The 21,300-nt window shown below is 44.0% G+C and overlaps 1 protein-coding gene across 1 annotated transcript; it reads left to right on the top strand.

Moving 5' to 3' along the window:
• Positions 1 to 5,540: 5,540 nt before the first annotated feature.
• On the top strand, positions 5,541 to 20,277 carry AKR1A1 (aldo-keto reductase family 1 member A1; the record flags this gene model as incomplete). The annotated part of the gene is made up of 8 exons (XM_079536138.1): positions 5,541 to 5,630; positions 10,786 to 10,905; positions 12,421 to 12,572; positions 14,688 to 14,883; positions 15,472 to 15,671; positions 16,489 to 16,561; positions 17,649 to 17,735; positions 20,212 to 20,277. 8 exons carry the CDS (start codon positions 5,541 to 5,543, stop codon positions 20,275 to 20,277), a joined length of 984 nt encoding a protein of 327 aa, XP_079392264.1.
• Between the last annotated feature and the right edge of the window lie 1,023 nt (positions 20,278 to 21,300).

Below are 21,300 nucleotides of genomic sequence, written 5' to 3'. Positions count from 1 at the left end.
GGCTGCAGAAAGCAGCATCTCCAGCAGAACCCTCCCCAGAGAGCAGCGTGCCCAGCGCGCTTCGCCCGACCCCTTCCGCGGACACGGAAAAAGAGAAAGGGGACGGGACGTAAGCCATAAGCGAAAGCAACGTGCAACCCCGACCCCCAAGCGACCCCCCACCCCGAGCACTGCGCGCTGCGCGCACGATCCGATCCGATCCCATCCCATCCCGCGCCCCGCCCCCACTCACACAAAGAGCCGCGCACCGCACAAGCTGCGCCCCGCGCTCCAGCAGGAAGCCGCCAACTGCCGCAGCCCCCGCCGCGCCGCCCCTTTATAGCGGCCCCGATCTCGCGAGGAGACGGGCGCGGCGCTCCCGGTCCGTTCCTCCCGTCCCGCCTTCCCGGGCCGCCCGCTGGGGCAGCATGACTCGGCACAACGCGGCCGCGCCCGATAGCCGCCCCGCGCCTTATCTGCCCCGCGCTGCACGGCGGCTGCAGAGCGGCAGCGCTCGTCGCTTGGATGGCAGCTGGGCGGCGTCGGGGAAACAGCCGGCGGAATGGTTGGAAGCGGTTCACGGCGAGATGAGTCAGGTGGCTCGTTACGAGAAATGGCTTTAATACCTCAATAGAACCAAGCCGCAATAATTAGGAGTTATCAGACGGAGAGGAAGAATGAGATCCAGCTGGCGTTTGCCATTTAGGTGAATGGGAGTTTGTCACTGACTTCAGTAAAGTCAGATCTATTAACAAAGCACTGTGCATTCAGTGTGTTCAGTGCCACACAGGTGTGGGGTCAAATCTGCCTGCTGTTACTTTCTTAACTTCGTGTGGTAAGGAGAACTGAGGTCTATAAACTGAGATACTGCTGCAGCTCAGGCACACGAGAAGGGATTACCCTGGAAGGCCGGGCAGTCCTAATTACAACAAGGCAGTCTCCCACAACTCCAGCATATTGCCAGCACACAAAGCAGTATTGGCTTTCTTGTGCTCGTTGTGCTCATTTGTCACGCTTCCATGCATAACACCCATTTTGAAGGGCTACCACGATACACTTTGCTTTGGGTTTGTGCCTTTAGCATGCCCTGAAGCAGACGCACAGCTCTTGTACAGCAGAGCTGATCCCTGCATGCCTGTAAATGCTCTGCAGGGCTCATCTCCACCTATACATAAAGCCCGATGAATTCTGAGCACACTGACCTCACTGTACACACAATATTCCTGGAGCCCAGTATAACTAAAATCCTGTATGTGTGGGGACATTTTAACATAATACATGCAAAAATTCGTAAGGCAACAGATAGGTGTTCCCAGGCCTCTGGGCATTCATGCACAAGCAGCTGCTGCGCGCTACTTGTAATGAAAACAATTACCTATCATTCAACATACAAGGCACGTATTTCATTTTCCTTGTTTTGCCCAAGCAAAGACTGTGTTTCTAGGTCAAAATGTCTTGCTCAGCCTCTTCCTTCCTATACAGCTCTCTTCTTAAAATTTGGTTATTAACATACTTTATTATCACGTCTTGATAGTGTCTGCTTTTTGATGGCAAGCCATTTTACCCTCCATTACCTTTTCTATTTTATTTCCAGTTACTGGAAGCTGAGGTTTGGTAAAATTTCATATGTGATATTAATATAATTCAGGAATTTTTGATTTTATTAAGATTTTCCAATGGATTCCTGATTGGCAAAGTCTCAAAAAATAAATGAAATCCATCAGTTTTCCCGTCCCATTTTATTCTTCCCCAATGTTCCATTTCCTCTCTTACTTCTGTCTTGTCTTTTCTGTGCCCTCCTTCCACCTCCTGCGTTATGTCAGGACAGGCTGCGCCAGGAAAGTCTGGTCATGTGAGTGCCCAAGAGATTAATTAACCTTTGTGCTTTTAAGCCTCCTGAGCAGTTGAAGTCAGAAAGAATCTGCAGCAGGACAATCTTTCTAGAAAAGCAGCAGGCTCCTCAGAGCCTTGTTAGATGTATACTTTGCCTTACTCTGATACAATCTCACTATTCGTTTTGAATTATTCACATATATAGTTTATAAACTGCAAAAATGGAAGCCTGGAGTAAACGCCAAAGCTGGTTCTAGTATTCCTTAGAGGTGTTTAGGATGCTGCAAGCCTAGAGCAGCCATCAGCCACAGACCCAATTCTGTTCCCGTTGAAATCACTGCAAGTTGTGACTGCACCAGCAGGGCTGCACATACGCAGATGTAGTCATTCTGCTTTAATTTTGCTTGCAGCCTTCTTGTGCAAATAAGGAAGTGCATTCTTGTGCACCTGCAGCAGGAGCCTGAAGTCTCCTCAGGAAGTGGCACTTCTTTATGCACCTTTGAGTACGAAAGCTAAAATCAAATGCTTGTAAATCACAGAATCACAGAATTGTAGGGGTTGGAAGGGACCTCCAGACATCACCGAGTCCAACCCGCATGCCACGGTGCGTTCCCTGAATCCTTGATAATTAGGACTGCCCATAAAACAAACACCAGCACAGACTATTAGAGTGGGAAGGGATCACCAAGCCCCGCTCCCGGCCGCGCACGGGACGCACAAACGCTGTCTGAGAGCGGCGCCCCGCACAGCGCCGGCCCGCGCTGCCCGCTGGTGGCCGGAAGCGGAAGCGCAGAGCGGCGTCGGCGGCCGATCGTGCGGCGGTGCGGTGAGTGCGGCGCGCTGCCCCGAGGCGCCTCCCGCCGCTCCACGCGCTGCGCCCACCGGGCATGGCTGCGGGGGAGCCGAGCGCGGGGTGCCCCCGGGCCGGGGGGCGGGGCGGGGCCGGGCAGGGGACGTTGTTGCGGTTTTAGCGATACGTCCGTGTGCGCTGCTGCCGTAGTACGCGCTATTTTGCAGGCAGAAGGCTCGTGGCTTCGGTTAACGGCGAGCTGTGAGTGTGGGTGGATGGACGGGCGTAGTTTGCACTTCCCGTGTTACGAATGCAGCCTCCTGCACGCATTGCTTTGTGTTATTCTGAGCTTTGCTCTTTCGTGTCAGTGTGTGCGAATAGGAGAGATGAGTGATGTTGAAGCTGTATCTCACTTGTACCAGCTGTACCTTCTTTTTTTTGTATTTGCTTGTATTTTCTCCCTTCTTAAAAGCACCTCACTGCCTTATAGTGAGCAGACTGACAACGGGTCATGGACACTTTGCGTCTCCTCATTAGGGGAAGAATCTGAGTGGAAACTATTAATGAGTGTTTTCTTGTAGCATTTCCATTCTTCCCGAGTCTGCAGCTCTGCTCTCACTGCAGTTTAATGTACAACGATATTACATGAAGCGAATGGTTCCACAAAACACACTGATGTTAGTTAGCAATTAAACGCGTGCACCTTGTCTTCTGGGTGAAGTGTTGCGTTTAAGATGATTGCACAACATGGCAGTGTGGAGCACGTGCCTGCTGTATGGTGCTGCAGGGCAGCATGCATGTGAAAGCCCCCAGGCCTTGGTTGCATTGCGTGATGTCAGAATCATGCAGGCAGCTCAATCCAGGTAAGGTGGACCCAGCTGTGCACAGCTGGCAACAAAATGGCCGTGCAAATCTTCAGCACAGAAGAGAATGTTAGTGTCCTATTCTGACTTTTCTATAGCCGCTCCCCAAAATGGACACACACCAGCAGTCTGATGACTGCCTTTATACCACCATTCGGACTGAATGTATCCCAGTGCAAATCCAGGCTGATTTGTCCGACTATTCTGTACCAGAAGGTGTTGGGCCATTGCAATCCCAATAGGAAAGGCACTCAGACTCAGCAAAGTAGTATCTCAAGTGCTGTTTATCGCACTTATAGCCCTATAAAGAAGGCAAATTGTGTGGGTAATGAGACATTCCTTCACCTGCTGGGCACCCTGTGTGCACAGCATCAAGGAGCTGTCCATGACACATGCAGTGTGCTGTGTAGGCCTGTTGTTTTGGTTACTGGAGCTGTTATAGGATTCTCTTACAAGAAAACAACTCACTTGTACTGCCAAACAGAGAAGATGCTCATGTGAGAACTTCCTGCTCTGTGAGATAAAGGCAAGGCCATGCAGGTGGCCTAATGACAGGTACCAAGTGGGAGCTGCCTGCGTGCTGCTCTGTTCTGCTGAGCATGTCCTGCATCTGTGAGGTGTGTGCAGCATGAAGGCCATGCTGTGTGCGAGGCACAATGCTGCTTGAGCCTGGAGCTACATAGGCTAACAGTGCTGGGGATCTCCATCTCAAAACATGTAGCTTGAGAAGCTGAGTGAGAAATTGAAAATATAAACTTTCTGTGTGAGGGCATCCATCAGTAGGTGCTTATTTGTAGGAGAAAGGTGGTAACAGCATTATGGAGAAGGCTGTTTTGGAGCAGTATTCTGTGTGAAGGCTTCTCTTCGAAGATATACATTCCTCCTGCATAGTCAGCCATTTAGCCAGCATTGTGTTCTTCCACTCTTGTTCTTGTCTGTGTGTTTTTAAGTAAATAGCATTCAGGAGTTTGGACACAGCTAAAATTGAGAAGTAACTTCCTCATCTTCTGCTGAAGTCAGCTGGCTGCCTTTGGAGCTCATCCTGAATGTGGTTTGTTTTTAACAGTTCGGCCAGAAAGATAGATTGGGAGGATGCTGGGACACAGTATAAAAGCTTCCTCTTTGATAAAATCTATGAGCAGATTACTGTCTGCAGCAGCTATAACGCCAGCAACAGGTAATGGAAGGTCCTGCTGGGGTGTATTGCATTTCACATGGAAAATGCATGCATGTCCTGGTGTTAAGCATGACAGAAGCCCAAGCCCAAAGTGATGTTTACCTTGTGCAGTATTTTCATATTCTCCCTTTAGTAATAGAAGAATGCTACTCCCCTGTGAATTTGTGATAAATCAGTATTGCTATTACCTTCTGTGATAGCAATACTAGTTGTTATATTGTCTGTACTTGAACTGCATCTTAGGTAAGTTGAGTTCTTGTCAAATTGCCAGCAGAGTCCACAGGCAGATTTCCACAGTATGGGAACAGGAGACTTTTCAGCTCTTTAAAAGATAGCATCCCTTACCACTTGAGCAAGGAGATGGAAAAGAGCAGGATGACAAAGTCATTTTGGGGTTCAAAATGTGCAAATGCATAAAGACCTACTGCTTTTTTGCACATGGCTGTTTAAATATGTGTTTATCACCAACTGTAGCAGTAATTAGAGCTTTTTCCTCAGTCAGCCAGTAGGGAGTTGGTAGAAGAGAAAGACTTTGTGCAGAAGTCCCATGGCCTTGCTTCTTTCTGTATCATCAGTGCTTACAGCTGATTTGGAAGGGAGAGATTGTAGGTACTTCTCAAGTGGGAGAAAACTCACAGCTGTGCACTGGGAAAGAGATAAAAGAATAGGAATAAAGAGCCTTTCTTTCTGGTCTCTTTTATAGCTATAACGTTATAGGTCTGGTTTTTACCACTAGAAGTTGTGAAGACCTTGCTTCAGCTTTGTTCCAGTGTAATAACTAAAGCATTATCAAGACCTGTGATTTTATTTATTTACTCTTGTATAGAAAAGGACATTTTATGTAATCTACTGAATTGCTGCAAAAACTCAATTTGCTCTTTTTCTTCTTGAAGCAAAAATGTCTGCAGGATGTGACTTCGCTGCACTCTACAATGGGCAGAAGATCCCTCTCATAGGACTGGGAACCTGGAAAAGTGAACCTGGCCAAGTAAGTAGGGAACAAAGCACACATTAGCATCGTGTGCTCTCACCTGCTGTTTGCATTTTGTACACTTCTTCTGAAGATCCTGGGTCTGAGACCTGGATCCTGTACTTGCATGGGTTTAGTCATAGGTCCACAGAAGCAAGACTGAGATGCATATGAGAGGCTTTAAGGCAGCAGCAGCAGCAGTAGTAGATCCCTTAAGATTCATTAAACCAGACCTCAGGCAGTGGTGCTCTGGGAGATGAATCCAGGAAGAAACCAATTAGTGCTGTAGTTACAGTATGGTGCCTGCCTTTGTAATCTTTAGGCTGCAGTCTGACCAGGCATCCCTCTGGCTTGATCTGGTGACTCAGTTGAAAGGATTATTTTGGGAGGCAAGAGCTCTAGTTGTTGCAGTAAGTCTTATTTGTGTGGTCTGTCTGTGTTTAGCAGCAGAACTCAGAACTTGTTTGGGTCACCTTCCTTTTAGGCTGTGATGGCTAACGCGTCATTAGAGAGCCACTCTATTTCTAAATTCAATGAAATGGCAAATGGCAGACTTGGAAACAAGTCTGTGTTTTATTGCAGACTGTCTGTAGGAATGTTTGCATGCTGTGGACTGTGCCTCCTGTTGTAATACTTTCCCTTGTCTGTCTTTTCCTTTCTTTTTGATTTAGTTAAAAGATAAATTCCGAGGGCAGACCTTGTCTTTCACAGCAGGTATACACAGAGTCCAGCAGGAGTGTCGTCTTCTTTGGAGGATTTCTTAATTGGTATTCTTCTTTTAATGCCTTTTGGACTTTGTGTACCACTGCATGTCAGTAAACATGTATCTTGCTTATGCTTTCATGTTAGCTTCATGATAGTTACAGGAGTAAGTCAGGTGAAACCGTGCCTGTGACAGATGGAAAGTTCAGAAGGCCTTCTTGAGATGAGCCCTTGTGCTATTCTTTCTTGCCAGCTGGAGGAAAAGGTGGGAAACAAGCTATAAAAATTACATCTATTCAGAGTCACCTTCTGACTATGTTTCCTGCCCAAACAATTGTCAGGACAGTGGTTCTGTTTGGAACGGAAGCTGTAATGATGTGGAACCCAAGGCAGTGTGAGCTCTCTGTCAGCTTGCTAAATGAGGATGAGAGTGAACGTTCAGCTCTGTCACATCAGCTGCCAGCTGCATTACATTTATTAATAAGCAAGAATGTAGTGGATGAATTTCTGCAGACCCAAGGTAGTTTAATGTGCATTGTACTAAAACAAATGCCTGAAACTAAACAAACAAAATATCAGCGTGTTACTTTGTGCACTAACTGTCCTAAGGAAAGTGAAGTCTTACAGCCAAGAAAGATCCTGCTTGTGCTTAATATAAGCCTATCTCAGGTAGATTTTGCAATCGTAAGCAGCACTGCCAGCAGCTGAAGCCAGCAGGGATCTGCTACTTAGATCTACCTGGGGTCCAACGGAAGTGAATGGGGGTCACGACTGTGGAACAATTACTGCCTTCAAAGGTGTGTTCCTTGAGTGTATTGAAGGCATAATCTAGAAAATGTATAAAATAGCCAGAGTTACAGAAGATGCTGCTATTCCTATGGAATAAATAAGTTCCTGTTTATCACTCTTGGAAATTGTTTGCATCCTTTTCATTTTTAATGGACATTTATCAGATTCAGAAGCAGTAGCAATTTGGCAGAGCATCCGAATGGTTTACTTCTGAAAGGGTGTGATGGAGTACAGGGAGAGAACTGATTGTGAATTAAAGACCAAGGGCCAAAGACCCACACAGGCAGAATCATCTTTGTATTCGATGCAGCCGACTCCCAAATACACCCTACTTATCAAAGTCCCTTTTGTACAAGGGCTTAATTAGGAGCAAGAGAGGAAGCAGATTGCTTTTAAATTATTTCAAGTAAATATTTTGCAGGTTGCAGTTATTTTCTTTGCCAAGCTGTTTTTCAGTCTTGACCTCACTCTATTGATTAATTTCTTTATCATTGCCATTATAATTCCTGATCCTAAAGAATCCTTCAACTTGAAGCCAGATCTCAGCAATCCAGGACAAAGGTACCATTGCAGCCCCAGATTCATAGAAGGTGAGGTCAGAGGGTAAAAGAACTAGTGAATCTATTAGAGATTATTTAGAATAACAGGAGATAATTCAGAATAGCATTAAGTTTTTTTGCTTTACATGATCAAATGCTAAGAAGAGAAATTTGTTTTAGATGTTACCATAGGAACATGATGGAGAGCTATTGAGTGGAAGTGAATACAGTACAAAAGCTTCTGAGCAGTAGCATGAATGGGTCCAAAGACAAAAGTCTTTTGAGACTGGAGCATCAGGAATATCAGTGGCACGGACTGTTAGCACTGGAGCTGTAATCCTTTAATGTTTTCTTCTCACAAGTGGGCCACACGTCCAGCCTGGAGGATGGAACGGCCTTGTGCTGTGACAGAGGCTGGCTCTGTTGGGACAGGAGATGTGGGGCTGAGGGGGGCTGTATTTCTGTGTGAAAGTTCAGGAAAGCCAGAAGAGGAAATGCATACCTCAGAAAACCAGTCAGGCGGGGCATCTTGTGACAGCACTGCAGTTGTGGAGGAGACTGCTTAGGTCCTGAAAACCTTGCCAGAGTATCTAGAGAATCCTATCCTGCACGTGGGAGCACAAATTCTCTACTACTGGGATATATTGAGGGAAGAACTTGGATTATATATCCAAAGTATAGGAGGCATAACTTGCTGCTTTGGGGAACTGCAAGCTACCATTCATATGGTGGTCTGAGTTCCTTCCTTTGCAGCAAACCGTTTGGTCATGCTGCACCTGAATATCACGTGGCCTGATGATCTGTTTTTACTTAAGCTGTCTGACTCAACCAACGAAAGGAAAATTAATTCAGTAATTGCTCCTTCCACAGGCTGCACTAAAGGAAAGCTGAAAGGATCCTCTGGCTGTTATTACCATACAACACAAAATATCCTGAGGCATTTGAATCTCAGCATTATGCTGAGTCTTCCCCACCCCAGGAAATGCATGTACCTGCATGTCAAGAATACAAAAACTTTCTCTTGAAACAAAGTGCTCTTCTTACACTCACATCCTTCTATTAGTTAATTGCCTCAAAGAAGTTCTTATTTGTACACTTGCTCTTGATTATCTGCCTTTTGCATGGAACAGGACTTCTCAGTTCAGATTGGAATGTCTGAGTAGACTGAGAATAGTTTGCACGAGTGAAAATTGTGCCCAGATCCAAACCGTAGTTATGTGAGTGGTTCTAGTTTTTCAATGCTAGAAATAGATGAAAATGCTGATACTGAAATATGGCCTCTATTTTTATCACTTTCCAGAGGCATTTGGAGTGCCTTGCCCCTGGTTTTCTGCAAGCGGTGCCATAAAGTTTTATGGCAAATTTTGTTCCTGCTCGGATTTATAAAATAAAAACCAATACGTGATAGAGGAAATGAGAGATTAGTTCAGAAGAACCCCATGCTGGTTTCCCTTTCCTTTCTGCTATGCTTTCAAAAATAAAAAGGAGGGTGGGCACACCCCAAATTAAACCGAGCGTGCTTCTTCCCCTTGACTTCCGCCTTTATGGAGGGGGGATATTCAGCTTTAAAAGCCTTTAGTCTGTCCCAAGTGATTTCAGAGTTCTTGTGACCTTGACTTCCCAGTAACCTTCTGAGAAATGTCAAAGTGAAAGAAGGACTGTAAATACATCCTGCCAGAGAAAGGAAGAGCTGATTTCACTGCTGTAGTAGAAGTGCTTTGTCATTCTGGCTAAGGGCAACTAGTCTGAGTTCCACTTTTCCTCTCAAAATGCCAAAGTATGTAGTCAGAATATCCTGTGTCTGCTTTTACTGCAGTTCTTGACATGAAAAGCAAATGAAATTCACCAGCAGAAGAGAGATCTCTTTCACATTTCATTCCCCCCTTTCTAGTTGTATCTGAAAGCAAGAGTCTGTACTTGATTTTAATCACTTTGTTAGCTTTAAAATTGGAAATGCTGGTACTTGAGCTGAAAGAAAGCAATCAGGCTCCAGCCCTTGTTGACATGTTTTTAATATCTCTAACTAGATTAGTGCCCTATCGCATCAAGCCTCAGACAAAGAGCAACTTAATCTCCATCAGTCTCACGAGACTGGAGACAGGTCTGGGAAGAGCAGTGTATAGAAATCCTTGTACAGAGGTGTGCTCTGACTGTAGCACTTAAGAGGTGAACAGAGAATGTGTGCATACCGACCACTGGAAGTTAAATAGAATGGATTTCACTTAATGCTCTGTCTGTTTAAAGGGAGATGGTGACACAAGAGTAATTTCTTCATGCTTACACAATCAGATATTTACAATTTTCATTGAAAACCTCTACTCAAAAGCCACTTACACATCCTGGATGAGATGCCATTCTGTGTTTCCCTCTTTGTTTTCTAGCCTTGCTCCGTATCTAATGCCAGCATGTGACTATATACTTTGTACTTCTGCTTCGTTAGAGCTTTCAATAGCAGAAACACATGCAAAGCATGGTGCCTTGGTTCCAGCCATTCTGGCTGGTGGCAGCACCTTCTTTGTCAGAAGTGTGTAAATCAAAATGTGAAGTTGAGCACCAGCAGGAGATTCGTGCAGGCCATGGGTTAATAACCACCAGTATAGTGACTGCTGTTGCTCAATCAGTGAGAACAAGACACAGAAGAAAAATGTGCCATAAAGTGGCCTTATCTTAGAAGGTAAATAGTTGAACCAAACCTGAGCTCTGGAAGTTACAAAATTAGAAACCTGGCTTTCCTTTTACTAGGGGAGAGCTTGTACCTTTCAAGCTTGGCTAACGTTGATTGCTTGGCCGCTTAGTTCCACTGCGACTGTCTTGATAAATATTTGTTTGAAAATTGTTTCTTACAGCTCCTCTCATATGTAACAAACGCGTGGCAGCTATAGCCAAGAATGAATTTCCATTCTGTGCAGTAAGTTCTTCCATGCTTGCCCTGCATGCATGGTCCATTCTCACCTTACTCTTGGAGTGTCTGCTAGCACCTGGCTCTTTGCTCACAAAGGCTGTGCCATAGGGCACTCTTACCTATTCTGCCTGGGCTTCTATAGCTCTATACTTTGGCAGTGTTGCTCATTAAGTCCTCAGCAATTTGTTTCAGTTGTGTTCCTTGCCACTGGTCGTACTTGGTAATCTGTTTGTGATTACAGGTGAAAGAAGCAGTGAAATATGCCCTAAGCGTGGGTTATCGCCACATTGACTGTGCAGCAGCTTACAGCAATGAAGCAGAGATCGGCGATGCTTTCCAGGAATGCCTCGGGCCCAACAAGGTAAAAACACAACAACCCCGTGGCTGTATGTTGTATCAGAATTTACAGATGTGACCCGAAAGAGCAGACTGAATGTCTGTGGCTTTTCCTTCTGGTCCCAGCTGTTTGTTATTAACCAGGGCAGGCATGAAAGAGGGCTTTCTCTACTCTGGAATCATCCTGGCTGTCGGGAGGAGGAATGATTGCCTGGAATATTTGCAAGGAAGCTTAGAGAAAATGCCTTTTTTGAATTCCCAGATAAACACCTCCCCATCCAACAGCTAATTCATGGATTCAAAAAAAGAGAGGTTGCCAGAATCAACAGTTATAACAGAAAATAGGTGAGAGTTTACTTTACCAGTTCAGAGTGTTGTGCAGTGCTGGGTAGCTGCAGCAAATTCAGTGACTGCTGATTTTTTTAAACAGTGGCTGCATCTGAAGGTTTGGTAGCCGTGACTCTAGGGCCTGCACTGAGCTTCATGGCCGTAATGGAATGTAACTGACATTCCTATGAATTATCTCAGGTGAAATCTTCAAGTCATCCTTTTGCTCCTGTTTGCCCGAGGGCCCAGAAGAATTATGCGTATGGCCTCAGAGCCCCTGGAATGAAAGTTCTTGTGTTTCTTCTCTGGTCCTCTGCCCATTGCTGTGGGGCAATCTCTTTGTTAGGTGCTTAGCTGCAGAGAGGCTGCTTTCAGCTTGCCCCAGGGATTCCTTTGCACCCTTTAGATACTGGCAGCTACTATGGAGAAGCATAGGACTATTTTTACTCAGTTTGTATTAGCTAACTAAAGAATTTTTAGAACACTTTGCTTGTTGAACACAACAGCTGATACGTGATCCACAAATATCTGAATGGCTGGAGGAGAGAAATGAAGGAATTCATCATTCCTATATACAGTCGACTTGAGTGTATTTTGGTCAATAAGAGATGCCTTCTGATGACTTCAGCGTGTCAGACATGATCTCCATTTCACATTTCACGCTTCCTAAATACCCATATTTCTATTTGATTCAATTTCTGGGTCTTATCCTTCTGATATGAGACATTCAGTTCTTGCTGCATTCCTCCCGGAACTTAGAAATTCAAGTGCAGAGGTTTGGGGAAACTGCTTGTTTATTTTCCCACGTCCTTCGAGAAACATTCTCGGTTCATAACGTGATGAACGTGGCAAGTGAGCTGACTGTGCCTTGACTGTGAATTGTTTAACAGAAACTGCAAAACGTACACGTGAATAAACCAGTAATCTTTCATTTATGCTGAGTAGTGGCTTTAACTCTTGAATTTGTTTGCAGTGTGTGGAGGGGTTGCTTTGTTGTGTCAGAACCTGTAGGGAATTGCTCAGCGTTTGATGTATTTGGGGATGGGCTCGCATATGTGTGTATTTCCCTTTTCTCCATCTAGCACGTTTCTGAAAGGTTTAATTTGTAGGTTCCACACGTTAACTTATTTAAACTTGTAAAGATATTTGGGGAATTGCTGCTGTTCTGTCTCAGCTCTCTCTGGTAAATTGTGCTCTCCTCCCTTTCTTAAAGGTTATTAAAAGGGAGGACGTGTTCGTAACATCAAAGCTGTGGAATACCAAGCACCACCCAGAAGATGTTGAGCCAGCACTAAGAAAAACACTTGCAGATTTGAAACTGGATTACCTGGATCTGTACCTCATGCACTGGCCCCATGCCTTTGAGTAAGTTCAGCCTGCAGAGGGCACAGGATGCAGAAGCCCCAGTTTTACATAAGTGGTTGGCATTCTGTCCTAAGCAGCTTCTTTCTGATTTGTGTCTTCCTTCCAGTGTAAGCTACCTGCAGGATGCTTTTGTGGGTGGTTTATATTGTAGCCCAACAGATGGATACAGACCCCTCTCTACCTGAAACCAGTGCATTCATTCGTATTTGATACATTCATCCACAGAAACTATTGTTCCTATTTAATTATTCTTCTTTGAGTTGGCTGGGAATTTGTTGTACTTATCTATGAAATGAAAATGAAGTACTTTGTAAAGAGGACAACACCTTTCACTGATAGTTATTAACTGTACTGGAACTGAGCACATGCAGTGTCATGGAGTCTGTAAGAAGGAAATGAAAATGGCCTCTTATGACACTTGAACTGCAGTCATCCTAAGATTTGAGGAAATAGGGGAAATTAAATGCTAGTTCCGTGTATCCTACAATCCTGCCAGAAGCAGTGATCATTGCTTTGTTTTCTTGTAGTCATGGATACTGTTGGTTTTTTTTCTTTCCTGTTTCAACAATCAGTAAAAAGAAGAGAAAAAAAATTCCTTCCCAGCTGTTTGCATGGACACTTCACTTACCAGGAGAAACCCTGTCAGACTCGGAGGGCTTCAGCCTATTTTACAACCTTAGAACATTTTTCCCCTTCTAGTCATATGAACTGAATTTTTCCAAGCATACAACATTCATGAAAGACACTCCAGTTCTAAATGTGTCCCTCATCACAACAGAATGAGGAAGTGTTTTCTAGCAGGGCTGGTCTGGAGGAAGAACTGCTATGAAAAATTCCCCCTATTTTGAAAGAGGTTTGTTTTACAGTTGTTTGGACAAAAACATTTGAAGGTTGCTTTGATAATAGCACGGAACACAAGTAATGATGTCTGTGTAGGTATTGTTATTTGAACTGCCGCTGTTGTGGCAAATGTTGGCAAAATTAATGTTCAGATCTTCACCCTTTCTCATCAATAGAAGTGCACTCTCAGTTTTCTGTTAGCTCTACTTGTACTGTTTTAGTGCCTGATTACCTGCAGTGCCTACTGGGCTGGGAATGTTGCAGAAGATGTTATTTAAATGGAAATTAACATGGACTTCCAGATGGGAATCACAGTACCCTAGGTCTCGTGTATTAAGTGAGAGATACATTTTCTACTCTTGACATATGAGACTACTTTTCAAGGTTGAGGGCTCATATGATTACCAGATGGATAGATGTACAAACAAAAATGATGTGTACAAGAGCGGGGTCCTCAGCTGCTGTTGCACGACATTCACTGCTTAGCTAGAGCAACATGAGACAGTCTCAAGATCTGGGCTGGCAGTGTTGTGCAGTGGCCATGAGGCAGCGCTGGCACCTCTCTGAGCATGAGCTGCTCAGAGGCCTCACAGGCCTCAGGTAGTGTGCTGCTGTCACCTGACACAACCAGCTCCTTCCTGTGTGTGGCTCTGGGTGCTTAGTTGGTTTGTCTTTTATTGAGTTGGTATGACTAACTGGAAGCACACCCATCCTACAAGCGACATGTACATGTTTAGACTTCTCTGAAAACCAGAGCTTGCACCAGTGCTGACACTGCTGCAGAATCCAAAGAGTGGGAATACCAGGCTGCTTTGCACTCAGTCTCTGCTACATAGCTCTTAAACCAAGATCCCTTTGGTAACAGCTCCAAACAGGCTATCGGTCCTTCCTCAAAAACAAACTGAACAACCAAACTACTTTCTGGGTTGCAGCTCTAATCAACCTCACTATGATCAAAGGGCTGTTGTTACACAGGCAGTGGCTGAACTTTTTTGTGTAGTCACTGCAGGCAAGCAGTGTGCTATAGGTAAGAGGTTTCAAGTACTATATCACAAGTTTACGTAGGAAAGACTGTGTGTAAAATAATTTCTTGTAGGCTGAGTCTTCATCGTGGAATTTAGGAGAGAAATTTGCTCAGTTTGTACTCCAGCTTCCAAACTGTGCATAAGCTTAGGTATTCTTACGAGTACTTTGAATAAAGTTTCTTTAAGTGAAGATCTACTATAATAGAGATCGCGTGCCTTGCGTATTTACACTTTGCCTTTCATGCTGCAGACGAGGGGACAATCTCTTCCCAAAGAATCCTGATGGCACGATGCGTTATGACTACACTGACTACAAGGATACCTGGAAGGCTATGGAGAAGCTGGTAGAAAAAGGTCTTGCGAAAGCCATTGGGCTGTCAAACTTCAACAGTCGTCAGATTGATGATGTATTAAGTGTGGCTACTGTCAAACCAGCTGTGCTTCAGGTAAGATGAATGGAGGAGATGAGGACGAGGTGTACCTTCCTGGTTTTCCATGGGAGTGAAGAAAACCAATGCTGCCTGATTAATACAAGGAGTGCAGCTTCTGTTCTACAGGGAGGAGTATATCCATGCGTGCAGGAGTCACACAGAGAGTCCTTCCAGACAGGTGAATTAAATGGGAAAAAGGCCTCTATCCATGATCGTGGCCATTACACCTATTTAGTTGACAACTCTTCTGCAGAAAAGTTTGTTTCTTCCTCTGATGATCAATTTAGTCTACAGGAAAAAAAAAGATTGAGGGACTAACTTAAATCCCTCCTATAGAGCTCCCTTGCTCGTTGGATGATGTGTGGGATACATGGAGATAAATCCAGCACTGTAAGGTTAACCAATCTGTTTTTCTTTTACTAGAATCTTAGGCTACCATGCCAGTTTTCATCTTCCTTGTAGTTTCAGCCTCATAAGGTTTTCCAGAACCTGCAATGACCTCTTGTGATGTGTTTGATTCTGCTGAGCTTTTCACCTCCTGTTTATTTAGAGCTCTGTATTGATAATTTTTCTTTAGCCATTCTTTGTCGGTCATTTTAATAGGTAGAATGTCATCCTTACCTAGCCCAGAATGAGCTGATAGCTCACTGCCAGAAACGAGGGCTGGTTGTTACTGCCTACAGTCCCCTGGGTTCTCCTGATCGCATGTGGAAACACCCAGATGAGCCTGTGCTTCTGGAGGAACCTGGGATCAAAAAACTGGCAGAAAAATACAAGAAGTCACCTGCACAGATCATCCTCAGGTAACATTTGAGAGAGGGTGGCATCTGGGACCTGGCCTTAAATAAAGCAGAATACAAAAGCTCGAAGGCATCTACTTTAGGATATGTGTTTTTTCCCCTGTTAAGTGGGGAGCTAGAATCAGAAAGTGCTAAAGCCCAAAAGCAAACCCAACTGCTGCTTGTTTTAGATTTGCATGTGGCCAGTTGCTTGAACCTTACAGCTCCTGCTACTGCATTTAAAAGAGCTCTAAGGAAGAGACTGTGGAAGGGACTTACCTTCTTTCACAGTGAAGAACTGTTTGCTGCTTTGTGCTCAAGTAACAGAAGCTGTCCTGAGAAACAGGGTGGTTGAGTGATATGCAGAATGTGATCAGCACTTTGTCAAGTAGCATTGGGTTTCTATCCTCATTATTTTGTTTGGCTTTGTATCTAGAACAATCTTGGGCAGCAGTAAGTTACCCTGCCAGCTGAACACACTGAAGGCTTTGTTCTCAAGTCACCAGAAAATCACTTGGGGGTGTTGTGTGTTTTACTGTTTTTTGGTGGTCATGATAGAATTGATGTAAAACTGTTATGTACATTTTTCTATTTCTTGGGTTTGTGGCTCAACACCTGAAAACTGTTTGCTTGTTCAAATGGACATCTTCCTTTCATCAGTTGTCTGGTGGCCGCTCTTTTGCTACATCCTGATACAATACTATGTTGGTCTTCTTCAGGGTATTCTGTTTGCAGAAACCATAAGTGCCGTCTCTGCTGCCACTGATAATTGTTGAGCCAAAATAAATGTCAGGATTCTTGGGCAGCATGCATAGAAAATCTCGCTCTTCCCTCCCCACAGATGGCAAGCGCAGCGTAAAGTGGTGACGATTCCCAAAAGCGTCACTCCTGCTCGCATCCTGCAGAATCTCCAGGTAAGCTCAGACAGAGATGGGGAGTCTCAGCAATGTCCTTTCATGTGAGTAACATACTGTCCTGCTACAACAGTCTGAGGCACGTGCTTCATACCACTCAAAGTATGTGTGTGCATAGGAGGGAAGTTAAAGATGTTAGGAAAACAAAAAAGTTTCAAGCAACATCGTGCATTTGTGTACAGAAATTAGTGGAACATTGACTTGCAGTAATTCGGTGGGTCTCTGAATCACCTCCTGTGATTTTTTTTTTTCATCCCTTAATCAGACAGACTGGCAGGTTGCATGCTTGTTTTTAAGCAAGGATTTGTTTCTGCAGCTGTTAATTCCATTAAACCAAAGTCTGAGATGCAGTATGCTGCTAGAAAGTGCAAAAAAACTCCAGTTGAACGCCGCAGTCAGGCAAGGTTTAGAGGGAACATTTGGAAGAACAGTCCCACTGTTCTTCATTTTTGTGAAAGAGAGCTGTGCAGTATTGGTGGTGGTTTAGAATTGGCAAGGATATGAACACTTCCATTTTTAAGCTTTTGTTTCAGCGTTTCTGGTGAAATTTATTTACTTGCAACTTCATATTTATAAAGTGAACACAAAGTAATGCTGTTAGAAGCCAGGGTTTTTACAGGTGCAGAACTTCCATTGTTCAGAGCTGTGTGTAAATTCCTTCTGCTCAAGGCCAGGACTTTTACCAAAGTCAAAGATTCTTAAGGTGTCTGAAATGTAACAACTGGCAGTACTTTTCATTGGGTTTTAACCAATGCTAGGATTTGGCAATTCTAATATGGCTTGTAGGTTGTATTTTTTGAAAACAAAAAAGAAATATTATGCAACTGCAGCTTAATTTGATTGTGTGCATGTTGCCTCTGGTTCTTAACTGTCACCTGAAATTAAATGCTGAAATAGTTCAGTGTGTCACTGCTGCTGATACGTTCTGTCCTGGATTGCTGAGGGGTGGAATTTCACTCTGCAGAAATTCATGACCCAGGGGGATGTTTGTGGCTTCTAAAGGAAACAAAACCAAGAGGCAAAATTCAACAGAATTCAATATGAAAAGTTACGGTTACTGAACTAAGGCTCTTGCTTTTGTTCTTAGGTGTTTGATTTCAGTCTCACAGAAGAGGAGATGAGCCATATTGGAAGCCTGAATAAAAACTGGCGTTACATTGTGCCAATGCTTACGGTAAAATCCTCACTCTCTATTACTTCTGACTATGTGCACGTGGCCACAATGTGGGCTTTCTGTAGTTTTCTTTTTCTGTATCCTGTCAGAACTACGTATGAGTTACAGCATTACCTCTTTTCAGGGTATCTAAGCTGAAATGATTTTTCAAAAGAAAAGCTTACGAGAGCTTCAAGGCCATGCTTTTACCTGTAGGACGACTTGTGTGTGTGTAAATATGAATTCCCACATCCCTGCAATCAAAATTCTCTTTGCTTATGGGTTGGGAGTTTGTACCAAATTGCCAGCTTAGCTGCTCGTGTGTGAATGTGGTAGTGACAAACACACCTGCTGCTGACAGGATGTTTCTTTCAAGAGTTTTCTTACTCGTGCTGCAAACAAAGTTGTTTTTTGGTAACAAAGCTGCAAAAAGCATTTGAACATAGCCTGGCTCGGACTATCCAGGAACAATGCATGTGGTTTAGTTAGCTGGGAGATGTGATCAGATCAATGACACACAGAGAAGAGATGAAATACAGTTCAAAGTGCTAGCTCATCCAGCTAGATAAAGGTGTGAGTGTGATGCAGCTGGGCTTCAAAGATATTGCCATACTGACAGATAATAAGACAGGAAGAGGCGAGATGAGAAATGTTACGCTAGCTGTAAGATCTCAAGCGGAGCCTTTTGTCTCCAGCCCATCCCTTCCAGGCACATCAGAAAGAATTTTCATCATCTGTGAATTAAAATGCCTGTCTAACCTTTCATGCCCGTTTCCTTTATGAATCTAATTTATAGTGTCTGGATTTCAAAGTGTGATGTGGCAGTGTCATAACTGATGAGACCGTTTTCCCTTGCTTTACCTCGCTGGTACATGACCACAGAGTTTCATAGTTGTGCCACTCCTCTTCACCTTGTTGTTTTGCTCTAAGTTTGGTGTGAATCTATTATATTGCATGTAGGCAGTTCAAGACGTTTTACATTTGAACAGATCATACCAGGATAGAGGCTGGAAATTGTTTAGCCATACCTGGTATCAGCCTGACATCCAAACTTCTGGAAACACAAGCTAAGAAATATACATAAGCAAAATTGAATGACTAGCAAGCCAGGACAGGAGGAGAGGTGGTGCTGTACACATAATCTGTCCTTTCCTGATAGCTGCTGTTGATCTACAGTGTCTTCGCTGCTGATTTACTCCCTTTGTCCTTCAGATTCCTGGGGTAGTCTGGAAACAGCTGTATACAACGTGGCAGCTGCTGTTTTGACATGCAAACAAATACAGATACCTGAAGAGCTGATCTGAGTAGGGAAAATATGCAGGAGAAAGTAACTGGGACAGGAGGAGGTGGGAGAGATAAGAAACGTGAATTCTAGGAACTTGCAGTTGTTGGCTCTCAGAAGCATATGAGAAAACATGAAGATAGTGTTGTCCACAGTTTTAAGTACTGCCTTCAGCTGACAGTTTCATTTCACCTTAACTTTATTTTAAACTGAGCACCAGCCGAATATTAAACCGTAGCATCCTGGTTTTGTGCTCTCGAGTGCCCCCAGGTGACTATTTTCATACCCCCCTGGTTCTTGTAAATAAGGATTCCAGTCGCTTTGAAATGTGGGATTTAATCTGAAAGCTAATAGAGGGACTTGCTAGAAGATACTTGATGTGAAAGTACCTGTGATTGCCTCTGCCCCCATCACATTTTGAGTGATATCGAACATCACAGTAGTGTAAAAATCACACGTATAAAAATCAATCATGTGTCTAACAGGACTTTTACTCAGCCATTATGTGCTTCGTATAAGTTTTAGCTGAATGATGCTACTCACTTGTTTAAGGCCCCCAGTAAATGAGGATTTTGCAGTGGACTTCATGCACCTAGGAATGCAATTTGTGTGTGTGTGTGCTCAACGTTGGGACATAGAAACTGAGACTTCTGTGTGCCTACATCTGCATTGGGCCACCCAAAGTCTTTGTTTCATTATCAACAAATGTTAGTTTCAGTATTTCCATTTTACAGCTGGAAAAAACTGGTTAGTCATGAAAATGTTCTTATAGTTGGTGTGTTATTAAAAAGTGCGAGGAAAGAGTTCAGTGACACCGGTGTTTCAGAGTATGATCCATGTGTTAAACTGGCAGTCCATCAGCTCCGTCATGAAAAGATGGGCAAAAGTGCTGACTTCTGCAAAGTGCTGTGAAGCATGCACACTGTAGCAGTTATTCAGTCATGGCTACCAGGCAAAATGCTTAACTACTCTTAATTTGGTTCTTCAGTCCTAAGAAGCTGGAAGAGAGACTCTTGCTATAGGCTACAAAAAAATATTTCTTTCTAGAATTGCGAAGAGGACTTAGGAGTAGAGGGAACAACTCTTGATTAAGCTCAAGAAGATCTCCCAGATATTTGACATATGAAGATTTACCAGTTGAAACCATTAGAATTTGAAAGAGAGAAAGAATGGATCTTTATCTTTCTGACATGTGTCTGTCTGCTTACTTCACAGGTGAATGGAAAGCCAGTACCAAGAGATGCGGGACACCCCCATTATCCCTTCAACGATCCCTATTAACTACTTGAAAATAAGGTGCTAGAATAACATGCTCCTCTATACACTTTTCCTACACAGTAATTAGTGCCATAATTTGTCCAAGAAACACCCAGCCCCATCTATACAAAACCTTTCTTCCCGAGTAGGCTTTCTTACAATGTACTGCTTTTGATTAACCTTCTTTCTGGAGATCCTGTAGCTTCCATGTCAGAGTTTGTGATTTATTACAATGACTGCAAGCTTGTCCTGGGGAGCATCAAGTCTTTTGGCATTAGATAAAGAGTGGGAGAGTCTAAATTGAGTTCCAAACATCGTTATCAGGCAAGGGCAGTGCTTTGCGTCTGCCTGCTGAACGGTTTTGAAATCTTTATTACCATAAGTGGGGAAAAAAAAAGGAAAAGCATTTTCAGACTAAACAACTGCTCAGCTATCAGCTTCAGTATCTTCATTAATACTTTATACAAGGAATACGGTGAAATGTGCTGCAGTTGCACTTTGTCCATAAAACATTGGTTAAAACCCAAGTTGCCAGCCATGCTGCGTGCTTTTTATCCTCTTTGGAATACCTGTGGGACTTAAAACTCTCTCCTCTTTTCTTTCTCTTTTAATTTGTCTGTTGATTTGAGGAGAATAAATGCGTGCCCTTGGAGCAGGCCTTCAGGGCAAGCATCTCCACTGCTTGCAGCATGGATAGCTCTCAGACCTTCCTCTCCCAAAAGCCTCAATACTATTAAGCCTTACAGAAATCCATCCTACCTTTCCCATGAAGCTGTCCTGTGTCTCTTTACCAAAGATATGCAGTCTGAGTTCTGGGAGGTGGTGCGGCTCTTTCCTGCATGTACAGTTATAAATGAAGAAATAAACTGTCGGAGCAGCCCTTCGTGTCAGTGTGCCTGACGTCTGCCTGGGCTGCCACAACAGGGCCCTTACCTGCGCCCCTGCTTTCCTGCCTGCTGTGTTGCTGATTTTCTGAGCGCTGCTCAGGGCCGAGCAGGGCTGGAAGGCTGCACCGAAGGTGTTTTGTTCCGTTTCAGCCCTTCACGA

This window comes from Tetrao urogallus (assembly GCF_951394365.1).
Source record: "Tetrao urogallus genome assembly, chromosome: 5".
Taxonomy (NCBI): domain Eukaryota; kingdom Metazoa; phylum Chordata; class Aves; order Galliformes; family Phasianidae; genus Tetrao; species Tetrao urogallus.
Note: the sequence above shows the minus strand (reverse complement) of the source record. Positions and strands in the feature narration are given on the sequence as shown.